The following is a 16,946-nucleotide window of genomic DNA, read 5'->3' as shown; positions in this document are numbered from 1 at the left end:
AAGCTGGGGGAAGTTGTAAAATATTTCCTACTGATAATGTGTTATTTGCTGTCCCCCTGGCCTTGGGGGGTGGCTGACAACAGAGAGAGCCCTCTTTGGAAAGCCTCCCTGTGACGTGGGGCCACTGAAAGCACTGGGGAGATAAAGGGGGACCCAGACCCATCCCAGGGATCTCAGCCTGCCAGAAGTGAATTCTCATCACAGCTGCAGCACATCACTGGACAGAGTGCAGAAGCTGCCACCCCCCCGTCACCCCAAGGAGCCAGAGCAGCCGCTGTACCCCAGGGCAGGGCCCAGACCAAGGGCCTTTGAGGCTGGGAATCTAAGTTCTGTGTCGAGGTTTTAGGGCAAAACCATTGCCAAAGGGATCTGACTGCATTTCTCTGTCAGCCAAAAGCTGCTGCCCTAGTCCCTGTGGATGCTGCCCCTTCTGTGGCTGGTGTTCCACATAGACCAGGGAGAGGACCAAGCAGGCAGAAATCTCCCAGGCCAACCATTAAGTCAAATGAGACTCCAGGGAGTTACTAGCAAAGGAATCTTGCCTAAAGCAATGTCCTGTTGTTAGAGCCTACTGCTTGTGTGCAGCAGCATCAGTACTAAATGGCTGCATAGGCTGCAGTCCCTCCAGTTGCCAGTTCATGAATCCAGCCATTTCTGCATTTTCTGCTCCTGCTTTTGCATTGTAGCTGAAGCCCATAACTGTCCTGTATAGAAACAGGCCAAAACACTCCTGCATAAGGCCATGGAGTAGATAGGGCCTTTTCCAAACTAAATACACTAGTCTAACCAACATTATAGAAAGGATGTGGAGCAACTGGAGGGGATCCAGATGCGAGCGACAAAGATGATGAAAGGGATGGAACGCAAGCCATACGAGCAAAGGCTGAAGGAGCTGGGTATGTTTAGTTTGGAGAAGAAGAGATTAAGGGGGAACATGACAGCAGTCTTCAAATACTTGAAAGGCTGCCATAAAAAAGATGGAGAAAAGTTGTTCTCTCTTGCTACATAGGGCAGGACAAGAGGCACTGGGTTCAAACTACAGCACAGCAGACAATACACTAGCACTTTTTTCAATTAGGAGTGTGAAAAAACACGCCCCCCTCCCCCCCGACCAACATAAGTTTCACCGACAGAAGCACCGGTGTGGACAGCCCTGTGCCAGCGGGAGACGCTCTCCTGCCGACATAGCTACCGCAGCTCGTTGGGGTGATTTAATGATGCTGGTGGGAGAACTCTCTCCCGCCGGTATAGAGTGGCTACACGGGAGACCTTACAGCCATGAAACTGCAGCGGTACAGCTGTGCCACTGTAATGTCTGTAGTGTAGACATAGCCATAGACGAAATCTCAGGAAAAACTTCCTACTGTAAGAACAGTAGGACAATGAAACAGACTGCTCAGGAAGGGGTGGAAGCTCCCTCACTGGAGGTTTTCAAAAGGAGGCTGGATAGCCATCTGTCTTGAATGGGTTAGGCCAGTGGTTCTTAACCAGGGGTATGCATATCCCTGGAGGTACATTGAGGTCTTCCAGGGGGTACATCACCTCATCTAGATATTTGCCTAGTTTTACAGCAAGCTACATAAAAAGCACTAGCGAGATCAGTACAAACTAAAATTTCATAGAGACAAAACGAGAAGTCAGCAATGTTTCAGTAACAGTGTGCTGTGACACTTTTGTATTTTTATGTCTGATTTTGTAAGCAAGTAGTTTTTAAGTGGGATGAAACTTGGGGGCATGCAAGACAAATCAGACTCCTGAAAGTAGTTTGGAAAGGTTGAGTGCCACTGGTGTAGACACAAAAAGGAAAGGAGTACTTGTGGCACCTTAGAGACTAACCAATTTATCTGAGCATAAGCTTTCGTGAGCTACAGCTCACTTCATCGGATGCATACTGTGGAAAGTGTAGAAGATCTTTTTATACACACAAAGCATGAAAAAATACCTCCCCCCATCCCACTCTCCTGCTGGTAACAGCTTATCTAAAGTGATCACTCTCCTTACAATGTGTATTTCCCCTTGTTTTTTCCTACCCCGCCCCCTCCTCAGTTCTTGTTAAACCCTGGATTTGTGCTGGAAATGGCCCAACTTGATTATCATATACATTGTAAGGAGAGTGATCACTTTAGATAAGCTATTACCAGCAGGAGAGTGGGGTGGGGGGAGGTATTTTTTCATGCTTTGTGTGTATAAAAAGATCTTCTACACTTTCCACAGTATGCATCCAATGAAGTGAGCTGTAGCTCACGAAAGCTTATGCTCAAATAAATTGGTTAGTCTCTAAGGTGCCACAAGTACTCCTTTTCTTTTTGCGAATACAGACTAACACGGCTGTTACTCTGAAACCTGGTGTAGACACAACAAATCCTGCATCTTGGCAGAGGGTTAGACTAGCTGACCCTTCTGGTCCCTTCTAACCCTATGGTTCTATGATTACATATTCTCTTAACCATTAGGCAGTAGTGTGTTTGCTTTTAGATAAATGCCAGCAGAGACAGATTGCACTGTATTCGCAGTACCCACTGTTACTGTTTGTCCAGTACCTTGCCCTTCTAGGGGGGCCTCAGTTACCTACCAGGTTGTTTCTAGCTCTAACTACAGTGATTCTCTAATTCGTTCCATGTTCCCTTTGCTAACAGTCTGACTGCCAGATAAAACCAAATAACGAGAGATGGGCTCATGACCATACACTAAAGGGCAAGGTGGCTGCAGGCTGGCAGCTGGCTTTTACTCCGCATTGCTAAATCTCCTCATTTCACTTCAAAAATTCTTCACCCATCAGAAGTAGTTTCCTAATTTTCTCTGGTCTGATCTGGGGAGGCAGCCAACTTGCACAAAACAGTGTTCCCACTGCAATACGAAGGGTGACAATAGCTCCAGTGTTTGCTTGTTTAATCACTGTTCAGATTAACTAGCGTTTTCTCTCCCATGCTTGCTAAACAAACTGCAAATGCTAATTAAAAATAAACACTATGGGGAAAATCCTGGTTCTTCCTAACCATGCTCCTGTTGCAACAGGGAGGCCCCCAGAGCAAGGATACTCTCTTCACAGGGTCAGCAGTGGCAGAATGTTGTAATAACCCACAACACAGAAGTGTCCCCCTACCTGCTCAGGTTTCAGCTAAGGGAAATTCTCCTATCAGAAGGAATTCAGAGCTTGGGGAAGCATGCACAGGGTCTTGAAAACTTGGGACCCATGACAAAGACTCCAGCTATCACCAAGCTTTTCCACTGCAGAGCTTTCCAGCTGCCACATTGTACTCACTAAGCGGGCTGGCCAACAACTACACTCAATACAAAATTTTACAGCTGGAAAACTTGCACAGGCAGTTGCCCCAATGCCAGGAGGAGACCGTTCAATTAGAGAAGCATAAAGAACTTCTTGTCCTCGCCCACACCTAGCACTAGGGTGACCAGACAGCAAGGATGAAAAATTGGGACGGAGGTAGGGGGGTAATAGGAGCCGATATAAGAAAAAGACCCAAAAATCGGGACTGTCCCTGTTCAGCCTCTCGGCACTGGGTGCCGTGCTGCGAGTGCCTCCAGGCAGGAGGGGGGCCAAGGACACTGGGGCCTAGCGCGAGGGGGCTTCATCGACACTCGTGGTCTTCCATCCCCTCGAGTTACCCAGTGGCCATGCCCCAGTGTCCCCAACATCCCTATAAAATTGGGACATCTGGTCACCCTGCCTAGAACTGCAGCCCCATGACACACCCAGAGCAGAGCTCTCAAGCTACCCTGGAGCCGAGCAGACAACAACTGTACCATCCCACCTGATCCCACCTGAAGAAGATCATTGGGAGAAGCCAGAGAGCAAGGCCTGTTGCTCCCTGGCAATGGCAGCTGTGTGAAGCTCTCCGGACTGAAAACAGTCCTTTCCAGCATCCAGTCTGCACCCAGCTGAGCACCTCCAATTTTCTCACCTGTGCTGGGCTTAGTCTGAAACACGCACGCTTGGGACTGCTCTGTGTCTAGAGTCTCCCGAGTCCCCAGTAGCTTGGCTTCCTGAGGTATTAAATAAACCAAATGCAAGGAGAAGGCTCACGCCCATGCACAAAGGACAGGCAGAGAGAGAGCATTTCTCAGCCCAGGGCCTCTCTTCACACCAGACTGTTCCCATACTAGGTGCATTTTACATGAATATCCTCTGGATCTGGGATTTGTTTTGTTATGATACAGAGACACCCAAGAGGAGAGAGGCAAAGTGGGGGAAGCACACACTTCTCATGAGTTTATTGGCAAGCAAGTCGTTGGCCTCCTGTATTACAGACAGCCATGCAGAAAGAGGAACTCAGGGCTGCAGAACATGCTACAACCAGCCAAACACACCGGGACTGCAGGTTTGATTGCTAAGAAGATGATAAGACTTTTCCAGCTTCTCATAAATGCTAGCTCTAGAAAACCACATCTTTAGTACAAACCGACAGCAAGCCCAAGCTAAACGCTTGGAGTTGCATCTGCCCCATTGGCCCATGCACTGAGCCTAGTCTACAAGTGGTTTTGCATTTAAAACTAGACTGGATTCACTAATGTGGCACTGCATCAAGCAATCCTGTCCTGATCCCAGGGTCCAGGACTCTGCACACCTGACACTGCTTCAGAAAGGCTGATTTTAAACAAACATCCCACACCTCAGAAGAACACTTAGTGGCCAAAAGGCTCAGAGTTTAGGGCCCTGCTTCAGCTAATCCACCAAAACCCAAACACACATATTGTCACAGAAAACTCTATCGCCCTCCACTCCATTCACCTTCCCTTTAGCTGCCGCTCACTTAACCCCTCGCTCTGCAGCTTCCTTCCATCGATTGGCACGTACCTCCGCAGCCGGCTGCCCTGTTCGGAGCTGACGCTGCGCGGGGAGGCAGCAGGGAGCACCGCACTAGAGGATTTCCCACGATCAAACAAGCTGCCGTTCACATGGCTTTGGAGCAGCCTGTGCACAGGAACCACACGCCCTTTCCCCAGGCAATATGTTGAGTCACGGGGCATGTCACCACCAGAGCACATGGAAGCCGCTCGCCCAGCAGGGGGTACCAGAAGTACACATTTCTCTGGAGCCAGACTGGCATCAGTTCCCACAGCTCTGAAGGGCAGGACTTGCTGTTATAATTTTAGCTCCTCACCCCACAGCAAAGAGACCTAACAGAGCTGAATTAATGAGTGAGACAACGAGATTTCGAGGAAAACTGGCACAGTGTCTGCAGCAGCCTCAGACAGCCATGTAACTTCGACTGCACTAACACCTGCAAGAATCAGGTCCAGGGCCAGTTCCAATTGCTCAGTAATAAAATGAACCCACTGGAGAAGTGCTAGGGGGATGTCCTGTGTGAGGAGCAACACTAACACCTAGAAAGCGCCTTTCCCCAAGCCTGAGAAGGGCAGACCCAGGCAATGCACGACAGACAAGCCCACGGACATATTCAGGGACCTGCCAGAATACCCACCCTCAGTGCTTTTCATCCCAGGATCTTAGAGCACTTTGCAAAGCAGGGCTGTCATAAATATAAAGAGAAGGGTAAACACCTTTAAAATCCCTCCTGGCCAGAGGAAGAACCCTTTCACCTGTAAAGGGTTAAGAAGCTAGGATAACCTCGCTGGCACCTGACCAAAATGACCAATGAGGAGACAAGATACTTTCAGAGCTGGAGGAGGGGAGAAAAAAAGGCACTCTCTGTCTGTGTGATGCTTTTGCCTGGAACAGAAAGGAATGGAGTCTTAGAACTTAGCAAGTAATCTAGCTAGAGACGCGTTAGATTCTGTTTTGTTTAAATGGCTGAGAAAATAAGCTGTGCTGGATGGAATGTGTATTCCTGTTTTTGTGTCTTTTTGTAACTTAAGGTTTTGCCTAGAGGGATTCTCTATGTTTTGAATCTGATTACCCTGTAAGGTATTTACCATCCTGATTTTACAGAGGTGATTCTTTTACTTTTTCTTTAATTAAAATTCTTCTTTTAAGATCCTGATTGCTTTTTCATTGTTCTTAAGATCCAAGGGTTTGGGTCTGTGTTCACCTATGCAAATTGGTGAGGATTTTTATCAAGCCTTCCCCAGGAAAGGGGGTGTAGGGTTTGGGGAGGATTTTGGGGGGAAAGATGTTTCCAAGCGGGCTCTTTCTCAGTTATATATCTGTTAGATGCTTGGTGGTGGCAGCAATAAAGTCCAAGGGCAAAAGGTAAAATAGTTTGTACCTTGAGGAAGTTTTAACCTAAGCTGGTAAGAATAAGCTTAGGGGTTTTCATGCAGGTCCCCACATCTGTACCCTAGAGTTCAGAGTGGAGAAGGAACCTTGACAAGGGCACATAGCATTATCCCCATTTTAGAGATGGGGAAACTGAGGCACACTGGTGGGGGAGGGAGAAGTGCAGTGATGTGCTCCCAGATTTGAACCAGGGCTCTCTCAAAGAAGGCTCCCTCTGGTTTAGCTATATACAGGATTCTCCTTGAGTGATTCACTCTCCTTCACACAACAGAATAAGTCTTTATAAGTAATTCTACCATCTTCCTCCCATAATCTTCACCAACCCTTCCACAAGGCCCTCACCAGATCCATCTGCCCTTACACCTCAGCCATGCTTCCCCCACCCCTCCAGCAGCTCCTCTAGGGGTCTCCCCTACCAAGAAGCTGTGGTTACAGCCCTTTGGCTGTGTGGTGGTTGGCTGGACATGGAAAAGGTCCCTCTGGTGCTGGTTCATGGCTGGCTGCAGAATGGATCCCCTTTGCTTCCTGAGATGGCCTGGTCTCCTCTGACTGCTGGGAGGGGCTCAGTGGGGGAGTGAGTCTTCCCTGGCTTGTATGGGGAGTTTCTAGGGAGGAGTTGGCTGGGGTGGAGTGCAGAGGTGGGCAGGCAGGCATGGCAGGGACGTTCACTCAGTGGAACAGCAGCATGGCCCCACAACTTGCTCCTCCCCATGCCCGGCTGGAACAGCTGACCGGGTCAAGGAGGAGAGTACATGGCACTTCCTCCATATGCGATGCACTGCTGAGGAGTGGAGCCCCCTTGCAGCTGCTGCCCTGGCAAGGATGGGGCACTGCAGGGCAGCCGCCGCCTCTGTGAGCAGCAGAAGGGAAGGAGCAGAAAGGTTAGTCCCAGCCCCAGAGAGGATATCTGTGGGTGAGTCTGAGAAACCACTCCTTGCCCCAACCTGACATCACCAGTTCCCACTCACTGACAGCAGGTGATATGCACAGGGCTGGCCCAAGGACGCTGGGGAAGGCCAGAGAGGTGAATCTGTGGGACAAACCCTAAGCATGACCCAGCATGCAAACAAATGAGGGGAGGGCAACACTGGGTCCCCCGCCTCCTGCCCAAGGAGGGCAGCCCAGCAGCTTGTCTCCTCGAGCCCTTGCAGTGAGGTTTCGAGGCTTAGGCCCTCACAAAGCCAGAGGCCTCAGGCTGGCTCTGTTACCCAGGGCTTGTCCAGCTTAGTGCCTGCACAAGGTCACACCCTGGTTCGCAGCAGAGGGGAATCCAGCATTGGTTCCCTCCCAGGCTAGTGCCCCATCCCCTGAGGGGGATGCCACAGCAACTGCCTAGGCAGCAAAACTCCCGAGTCTGCTGAACCGTGGGCTGCTAGGAATGGACACTTACCCACCGCGGCATTGTGCTCCTGATACACAGGCCTCAGCAGCTGGAAGACACAGAGCAGGCAGGACATGGTTACTCCCTGCAGCTCCTGGTAGGACCCGCACCAGCAATCTTCAGGACTCGACTTCCAGAGATCCCAAAGCACTTTGCAGAGGGGTGCAGGGTCATCAGATCACATTGCACTGATGGCGAGAACTCCAGTCCTGTGTCCTACCCACTGGAAAGCCTCCCCGTTTCCCCCAGCACTTGACACAACACAGCTGACAAACACGTTCAGGACAGCCAGCCATCATGCCCCTTAGCAGGACAGTATCAGCACCCACTGTACAATGGTGAGTGCTGCCGGGGATGGGAAGAGGCCTTGGGACACAGCACCAGCTTGGAAGCCTAGTATACTGTGCTGAAAATAAGCAAAGACCACAAAAGCTTCCCCTTCCCCCTGTGGCTGGGCAGCCAGGGGAGGCATTCACTTCAGACAGGCAGCAGCCCAGACTTATCCCACAGGGCTGTACTTTTCCCTTCCCCTCCCAGCTAACCACACCGTACCCAGCAGACACAGATACAACAGTCGTCCCCAGTGACGTTGGGGTCAGTGCGCATCATGCCACTGTGACATTCCTTGGTGCACAGGGCCAGGAGCTGGGGGCTGATTGCCTGCTTCTTGCAAACGGCCAAAGCCAGGGCATCTGCAGACACCACGATACAGCAAGAAACAGTGTCAGCTCCATGCATGATCTCCAGCCTGCGCAGGTACAGGCTGGGGAGGGGCAGGGCCTGCCTAGGAGCACCAGAGTGGCTGAGGTTGGAGGCAGGATCACAGACTAGCTGGATCTGTGGGAAGTCAAAGCCCACGCTGCTGACCTCAAGAGTGCCCAGAGCTCAGTGCTACCCCTCGGAGGACCCAAGATCTTTAAACATCTCATTTCTGGCAGCTCCTCAATCTGCATCCCACTCCTTGAAAGGATCTATATAGGGGGACCCTCCTTGCTGACTCAGGTGAGCTCAGGGTGGTTACTCCTGAAGACCTCCAGTGCAGCCCTGAGCCCAGCAGCTCTGGAAAGCCAGAGCGTGTCACAGACGAGGCAGCACTGGCTCTAGGGATTAACACAGCCCTGCACATGTGGCCTGGGGCCGTGGCTTTGGCTGATCCCCCTTCAGGTGCAAGGTGGCCTTAGGACAAGTGTTCCCTGGAGGTATGGCTGGCTGGTGAGCTGGTCCAGACGTGGCCCTATCAGGCTCTGCGAAAGAGGTGAAGGCCTGGCCAGTGTGAGGGGCACACCCAGTGCCCAGGGGCAGATGTCGCTAGTGCTGGAGGGGGGCCGTACCTGACTCCCAGGATTGAGAGGTGCTAAGAGGATGTAGTTCTTGTCCCCGTCAGAGGACGCCCGGGACAAGGGTGGCATCGTGTGCTGGCTCCGCTTCCCAACCTCCGTGTATCGCGGACAGTTGTTCAGCACCAGCCTGTCACTACTGTTGTACACGATGTGGCAACTCTGGCGGTGCTCGGGGCGGGAGGGCACTGTGCTGTTTTTCTCCCGCTTGTTTGGAGGTGACTGGAGGTCGTAGGCAGATTTGCAGGATGACCTCCGTATCATGCCTTCAAGGCCTGGCTTGATCTGCGGCACGATCCTCCACACCAGCAGGATGATCTCACTGGGACAGTTCCTGAAAGAGACGCCGTGGGGGAGGGTCAGACGAATGCAGCCTGGAGAAGCCTGCCAGCCCCACGGGCAAGCCCAGCTCCAGCATGGCGAACAACACTCTTGGGAGGCGACACTGCGCACAGTGGGCCCCAAGCCTCGCAACTTCAGCGGCCACACAGACAACCCCCACCACCAGAGTCCCTCTCCCTTCCCATATCCCTGCCCCCCCCGCCAAGACACCCTCTCCCTTCCCTCCCACCCTGGAAGTCCCTCTCCCTTCCCATCTCCTCCAGACTCCCTCTCCCCTCCCTTCCCACCCCCCCCCCCCAAGATTCCCTCTCCCTTCCTTTCCCATCCTTCCCCCTGGACTTCCTCTCCCTTTCCATCCCCCTCACCGACTCCCTCTCCCTTCCCTCCCCACCCCCCCCATGCCAAGACTCCCTCTCCCTTCCCTTTCCCCCACCCCAAGAGTCCCTCTCCTTTCCCTCCCTCCAACTTCCTCTCCCTTCCCCCCATCCCAAGTCCCTCTCCCTTCCCTTCCCATCCTCCTCCCCCACACTCTCTCTCCCTTCCCTTCCCATCCTCCCCCCACATTCCCTCTCCCTTCCCTTCCCATCCCCCCCGACTCCCTCTTCCTTCCCTTCCCCCGCCCCCGTGCCAAGACTCCCTCTCCCTTCCTTTCCCATCCCCCTCAGGCTCCCTCTCCCTTCCCTTCCCTCTCCCCCAAGACTCCCTTTCCCTTCCCTTCCCTCCCCCCAGACTCCTTCTCCCTCCCTATCCCTCCCCCAACTCCCTCTCCCTTCCCCCCACCCCTCAGCCTCCCTCTCCCTTCCCTTCTTATCCCCCCCGAGACTCCCTCTCCCTTCCCTCCTTCCCTGACCCCCTCTCCCTTCCCTTCCCTCCCCCCAGACTCCCTCTCCCTTCCCCTCTCCCCCGGGAGTCCCTCTCCCTTCCCTTCCTATCCCCGCCCCGACACTCCTTCTCCCTTCCCTCCCCCGCAGTTTCCATCTCCCTTCCCTTCTCCCCGCGCCGACTTCCTCTTCTTTCCCATCCCCCCCAGACCCCCTCTCACTTCCCTCCCCACTCCCAGACTGCCCCTCCCTTCACCCACACCACCTCAGGGACACCTACCTCCCCTCCCCCTTCACTGCTTAATGGACTCCCCCTCCCAGCTCCTTGCACCCCCTCAGACCCTCTCCCTTGCAGCCTCCCTCACCACCCGACTCTTGCCTCCCCTCCCTCGCCCCCCAATCAGAGATTTCTCCTCCCCCTCCCCAACCCAGCCCCCTGAACCTCCTCTGAGACACTCCCTCCCCAAACCCCTGTGCCCCTCTGAGACTCTGTCTCCTCCACTCCTCTCCCCTCTGACTCCCACCGAGCCCTGCTTTCCCCACACTCATGCACTGGTACCCCGTCCCTCCCAGTTATCCCCACGAATCTGCAACAACACTCAGCTGGGCCCGCCTTCCACCTGCCACTCCCCTCTGCAGCACATGGGCCCCATGCCAAGGCTCCCACCTCAGCCCAGTCTGGGGGTGCCACCTGTCCAGGTGTTCCCGGGATCACCCCACCCCTGAGGCAGCTGAGTGAGGAAATCTGCCCGCCAGCTCAACACACACTTCAGCTGGTCAGCTCTTGGGGCTCAGGATTGCTCCAAGGCCCCGTTCTTTGTATCCCACATGTGGCTGCCCCCACCCAGCCTGACGGGTACTGGAGTGTGAACCATCACCGGATTTCATGTGCCAACTCCACGCATTTCCAGTGCTCCACGGGTTGCTGGTTCAGCTGCACCACAGTGTCCAGCTGCTGCAGGCCAGCCTTCTCTGCTGGGCCACCTAATGGAGAGAAGGAGCCATGCCAACAATCTGCCCCAGGACAGAGCCAAGTGCATGTCCAAACTGCACGTATCCCATACTCTCTCCGTACCTTCCCCCGCTACCACCCAGATCCCATACTAACGCGGTCCCTTCCCTATCTAACACCCAGATCTTGTACTGACCCCATCCCTTCCCTCCGAACTGCCCGGATCCTCTATGGACCCTGTGCCTTCCCTCCCTACCCCCCGCCCCCGGATCCTGTACTCACCCTGTCCATTCCGTAGGAACTACCCAGATCATGTACTGACCCCGTCCCTTCCCTCCCTACCAACCGGATCCCGTACTCACCACCTCCCTTCCCTCTGAACTGTCGGATCCCATACTCACCCTGCCCCTTCCTTCCCTAATGTCCGGATCCTGCACGGACCCCATACCTTCCCTCCCTAACACCCAGATCCCGTACTCATCCCGTCCCTTCCCTCCCCACCAATCAGATCCTGTACTGACCCTGTCCCTTCCCTCCCTACCACCCAGATCCTGTACTCACCCCATCCCTTACCTCCCTACCACTTGGATCCCATTCTGACCCTGTCCCGTCCCTTCCCTCGAACTGCCAGGATCCCGTACTGATGCCAACCCTTTCCTAGCTACCACTCAGTTCCCATACTTATCCTGTCCCTTCCCTTCCAATCACTTGGATCCCATTCTGATCCCATCCCTTCCCTCTCTACCACCCAGATCCTGTACTCACCCCGTCCCTTCCCTCTGAACTGCCTGGATCCTGTACCAACCCCATCCCTTCCCTCCCTAATGCCCCATACTCACCCCGTCCCTTCCCTCCCTACCAACTGGATCCTGTAGTCACTCAAACCCTTCCCTCCCTACCACCCAGATCCCATACTCGCCCTGTCCCTTCCCTCCCTACCCCCCAGATCCTGTACTCACCCTGTCCCTTTCCTCCCTACCCCCCAGATCCTGTACTCACCCTGTCCCTTTCCTCCCTACCACCCAGATCCTGTACTCATCCCATCCCTTCCCTCCCTACTACTTGGATCCCATTCTGACCCCGTCCCTTCCCTCCCTACTGCCCGTATCCCGTATTGACCAAGTCCCTATTCCTCTCTACCACCTGGATCCCGTAATGACGCAGTCCCTTCTCTCCCTTCCCCTACTGCCCGGATGCCATACTGACCCCGTCCCTTCCCTACCTACTGCCTGGATCACGTACTGACTCTGTCCCTTTCCTCCCTACAACCTGGATCCTCAACTGACTCCTCACCTACTGCTTGGATCCCATCCCATACTTACCCTGTCCCTTCCCTCCCCTACTGCCCGGATTCTGTTCTCACTCTGTGAGCTTCATGTCTGACCTACTGGGTCCTCTCCCAGCTACTCCCAGTGAGAGGGCTAACAGTGTCAATCGCAGTGCTTGTTGATGTGACAAAAACATGTGTCCACTAGGAACTTTGCTGAGACCTTCAATCTCCTACACACAGGAGCCAGCACTAAGCCATCAGATTGCAATACCTGACAGTCATGACTGGCCTGAGATGTGTGTACAACAGGCCAACTAGGGGTGAAGCATACCATGAGGTTAGTGTCCTTTATGGATGCCAGTTTAAGTCAAATGCCACGTCCTTGTAAAATGCACATGCTACAGTCTCACGACAGTTCCAGCCTGTGACATTGATTAAATGTGACCATGCAGATCATTGCTGCTACCACTGTTATATTATTGCAACAAATGTTGCACAAACTGTACCAAGTAAGGCACCAATGGAAAAGTTACGGTTTGCTGAATATGCTGATTCTATTTGTGTGCAGGTATCAGTTACGAACACTGACTATGTACTTGTATCTCAAAGGGATCTGCTCCTGCAATAGTACCCACAGGGCAATTGGCACCCAGTCTGGCCAGCACATTGTGAATGAAGTATTCAAGCTGGTGGCTCATCAACAAACACAATGAATCACGGAAGAAGCCTATCCATGCCGGACAGACTTTCATATGAATGTTTTAACAAGAGTACGGGTAATGGCCTCCGCTATGACTTGCCCATGTGACCACAAACTCCATCTTGTTACGTGTAATTTTTCACAAACTAGAACAACGGGTTTCCCTCCACATGGCAGAAGCTATAAAAGGCCCTGGAAACATCTCCATTTTGCCTCTTTCCTGCTCTGATCTCTGGGCTATGGACTAATACTAATGGGAGCTTTCTAACCAAGGGACTGAGGACCTTCCAATTATTTGGGAGCAACCAGAGATTTAACAAGCCAGCAGTTTATTTCATCACTGCTTCAAGCCTGATCCAAGAACTCTTTGCAACACTAAATCGCACATCTCTTCTATAAAATTGACCTCAAAACTGTTTTCATATCTGTATGTATAGTGATCTTTTAACCAATACTCTCTCTCTTTTCTTTTTTAATAAATTTTAGTTTAGTTAATAGGAATTGGCTGTACACTGTATTTTGGTAAGATCTGAAATATTCATTGACCTGGTGGGTAATGTGCCCAATCCTTTGGGATTGGTAGAACTTTCTTAAATGATTAATAAGATTTTCAGTAATCCTCATCATATTTGATTTGCATGTCTGAGTGGAAGCCCAAGGGTGGGTTGCTTTAAGGGAACTGTGTTTTGGCTTCTGGGTAACTGTTTTGTGGCTACCTTGGTGGATCTAAGTATTGGAATGACCACCAGCTTCAGGCATTGTCTACCCCATTCTTTGCAGTTTGCCCTAATTAAGTAACCTCAGTGTGGCCCCCCTGGGACCCTGGTCACACAGCCATTGATATGAGTATTCACACAAGTTCCAAACACCTCATGTTTACCCAGGAACTCTGACCAACTGCCATGCTGCTCCACCAGAGACACACTTGGTTCCTTTACAAAATACTGTCCATGCTGTTGAGCAAGACAGAAAATGCGAGCCATGTTTGAAGACAATCTCTCCAGCAGTATTGCAGTTCTGGACACTTCAATCTGGCTCCTTGGCTGTCCCTGCCAGACATTTTCAGCTGTCAGCTGTACTCCTAAGAGAACAACTGGGCCACCCACACTTATGCTGACTAGCCCAGCCAGGTCCTGTGGCGGGAACTCCACAGAACAAGGAGTAATAGTCTCAAGTTGCAGTGGGGGAGGTTTAGGTTGGATATTGGAAAAAACTTTTTCACTAGGAGGGTGGTGAAGCACTGGAATGGGTTACCTAGGGAGGTGGTGGAATCTCCTTCCTTAGAGGTTTTTAAGGTCAGGCTTGACAAAGCCCTGGCTGGGATGATTTAATTGGGGATTGGTCCTGCTTTGAGCAGGGGGTTGGACTAGATGACCTCCTGAGGTCCCTTCCAGCCCTGATATTCTATGATTCTATTAACAGGTTGCCGTGTTCTGCATGAGCAACAGTCTCTATGGCAGCCACACTGAGTCCTGGGTACAGTAAACTCCATTGACATGGTCTGGGGGAAACTATTCATGGACCACCATGCCCAGGCCATCCTTTGAGCAAAGTTGGGAAGCTTCCCAGCAAGCTGGAGGTGGACAATGCACTGACGCCATCTTATCTCTTAGGCTCCTGCTGAGTCAAACTACTTGGATGAATGGAGGCAGATGCCCTCAATGGAAGGGGAGGACGGCGGGTCCGCCAGGTCTAAGCACTTCTCCTTTTCAACCAGCACCACTCTGGACTTGCCCAGATGGAGTTTGTACCAGCTGCCCTTGGCGTTCTGGGGGACTTGCAAGGGGGCTGGGGGTTGTCGAAGAGGAGCAGTTGCCCATTTCCACTCTCTGGGGCTGTTGGAGCAATAAGTGGAGCCACTGTAGTGCAATGCCATCCATCCCGCTATGTCACATAGATAGGTTGACAGCCTGGGACATTATGAACAGCTCGAGGGCAGAGGGCAAGGGGCCCCCTGATATCAACTGGCCTGACCAGCCTAATATACCCCAACTCACTATTGTTATCATCTGTGTCTAGGAGGTGTCATGTGATCTGTCACTGGAAAGCTCATCACTCACTGGGTATTCACAGCACCATGTCATACAGGTGCAAGCAACTGATGCAAAGTTATGGACATAAACTGAAATTCTAATTCTTAAAATGTGTTTGCCAGTCACACAGGAGTTAGCTCACCCTAAACAAGGCCCCGAGCCTTCTCCACTGGGCAGTTACTTCCAAAGTACTTTGAAAGACAATGAGAATGTATTGACATACCAGCTAAAGCTCTCCAGCTAACAAGTGTGGGGAAGAGACTGTCTGGCTAGGCCCCAGCAAGGTAGAGAAACTTTATCGGATCTATAAAGACAGGAGAGTATAAACCTCAAATAATAAGCAATTGAATCAACCCATTGAACACAATACTAGTGCATCATGGACGTCTTTTATGTATGCCTGTACCACCCTGGTGGTAAAATGTCTGTATTGATACTAGAGGAGGAATTATGGATGCTCATTGAGATTCCGCTGTCCAGTCTGCCCAGATACAGCTACCTACTTATCTCCTATGTAAATCAACCATGATGGAATCAAACAATGGAAGCCTCATTTACACCGAAACCATATGGGGGATGGGAAGCCCACAAGGAAGGGAAGAACAGCATGAGGTCGTTGACCTTTGGGAGATATAAGTGAGGAGAGAAGGCATCCATCACTAGAGAAACACAAGAGGCTAGAGCTCTTACAAGCTGAGAAAGATGAGTCCTTCAACCAAGTCTCTGGAACTGAATGCAGGTGAGAAACCTGCTTAGATAAAGATCATTCACCTAAGAAGACAAGGGAAACCAGCCCCTGGTGGAAGGTCCTGACTGAGGGAAAGTCAGCCATGGCTGGGAAGAAGAATGACTGGAGAGAGAAACCATCTTGAACAAAGCCTGTATCTTGCTAGGTTAAGTTTTAGACTCTTAGATGCATGTTTTCTCTTGTATTTGCTTGTTACCTTTTCTAACTTTATTCCTTTTACGTAGCAGCACTTAACCTATGGCCAATTGTTAATACTTTATTTTACTATAAACCAACTCAGCACTGTGTTCCCCCAGTGAGGTTCATAAGTTGTGATATGGTTTTGTCTCTTTAGAGGAACAAATAAGCCATGCTAAAGCTCTGATTTGCCCAGGACAGGGCAGGACATTGCAGAGCACGTGGCTCTGGGCAAATTCGGGACTTGAAACGCATTAGGGTCACCTTGCCAGATGTAACCAAAGATGGTGGAAACCGCTGTGGGGCTGCAGACAGGGGCCAGAGCTGCGGAACCAGGGCCGTCTAGCACATGGGCACTCGGGGGGTGACTTGCAGGCTAGCAGAGAGCGGCCCAGGATGAAAGCTACAGCTACAAAGCACTGTGAGGTGCCCAGGGTTACAGGGCAGGTGAGGACACAACCATGCACGGTTCTGGATTTGCACCCCACACTGACCCGACCATTGTGGTAATTGGTTTGAAAGCTGCAGGGAAGTCACGACATGGAAGCACCAAGATGGGGCCTACATCCATGACCAGGAGAACAGCCTCTCTTTAGCACCAGTGGGGCTGTCCCTGCTCTGACACCCAATGTCAAAGCATTAGGATGCAGCAGACGCCACTTGCTGTTGAAGCATGGCTGCTGCTAGCTTCTCAGTTACTTTGCCAAGGAATGGGAGGTTACAGGTGGGGCAGTGACAGGAGGTTTCCAGCACCAAGTGTTGGCTTCCTGACTATTTGCAGCCTATGGCGTTCCGCAGGGTGGACTGGGGGGTTAGCTTTGTTGGATCATATTAAAGAAGTTCTGTATTAAAATCACAAATGAGTTTGATTCCCCACAGTTTAAATTCCAGGGTATTACTAATTAAAAGGTTTCTTGGTTTTTGGTACTGTTTCTCTCCCTCTATGTGTGAAACTTGCAAGCTGCTAATTGTGTTAGTACATTCTAAGA

At 51.8% G+C, this 16,946-nt stretch overlaps 1 protein-coding gene across 2 annotated transcripts in view; it reads right to left on the bottom strand.

Moving 5' to 3' along the window:
- Nucleotides 1-16,946, bottom strand: part of RGS3 (regulator of G protein signaling 3) — a 176,174-nt gene that overhangs the window by 129,214 nt on the left and 30,014 nt on the right. For both annotated transcript variants that reach the window (XM_077835668.1, XM_077835669.1), the window contains exons 9-11: nucleotides 10,956-11,061; nucleotides 8,909-9,248; nucleotides 7,587-7,626 (exon numbers count right to left, since the gene is read on the bottom strand). In XM_077835668.1, the coding sequence (XP_077691794.1) occupies nucleotides 7,587-7,626; nucleotides 8,909-9,248; nucleotides 10,956-11,061 (486 nt within the window). The remainder of the gene's footprint in view (nucleotides 1-7,586; nucleotides 7,627-8,908; nucleotides 9,249-10,955; nucleotides 11,062-16,946) is intronic.

Source organism: Eretmochelys imbricata, chromosome 16, assembly GCF_965152235.1.
Source record: "Eretmochelys imbricata isolate rEreImb1 chromosome 16, rEreImb1.hap1, whole genome shotgun sequence".
Classification (NCBI taxonomy): domain Eukaryota; kingdom Metazoa; phylum Chordata; order Testudines; family Cheloniidae; genus Eretmochelys; species Eretmochelys imbricata.
Note: the sequence above shows the minus strand (reverse complement) of the source record. Positions and strands in the feature narration are given on the sequence as shown.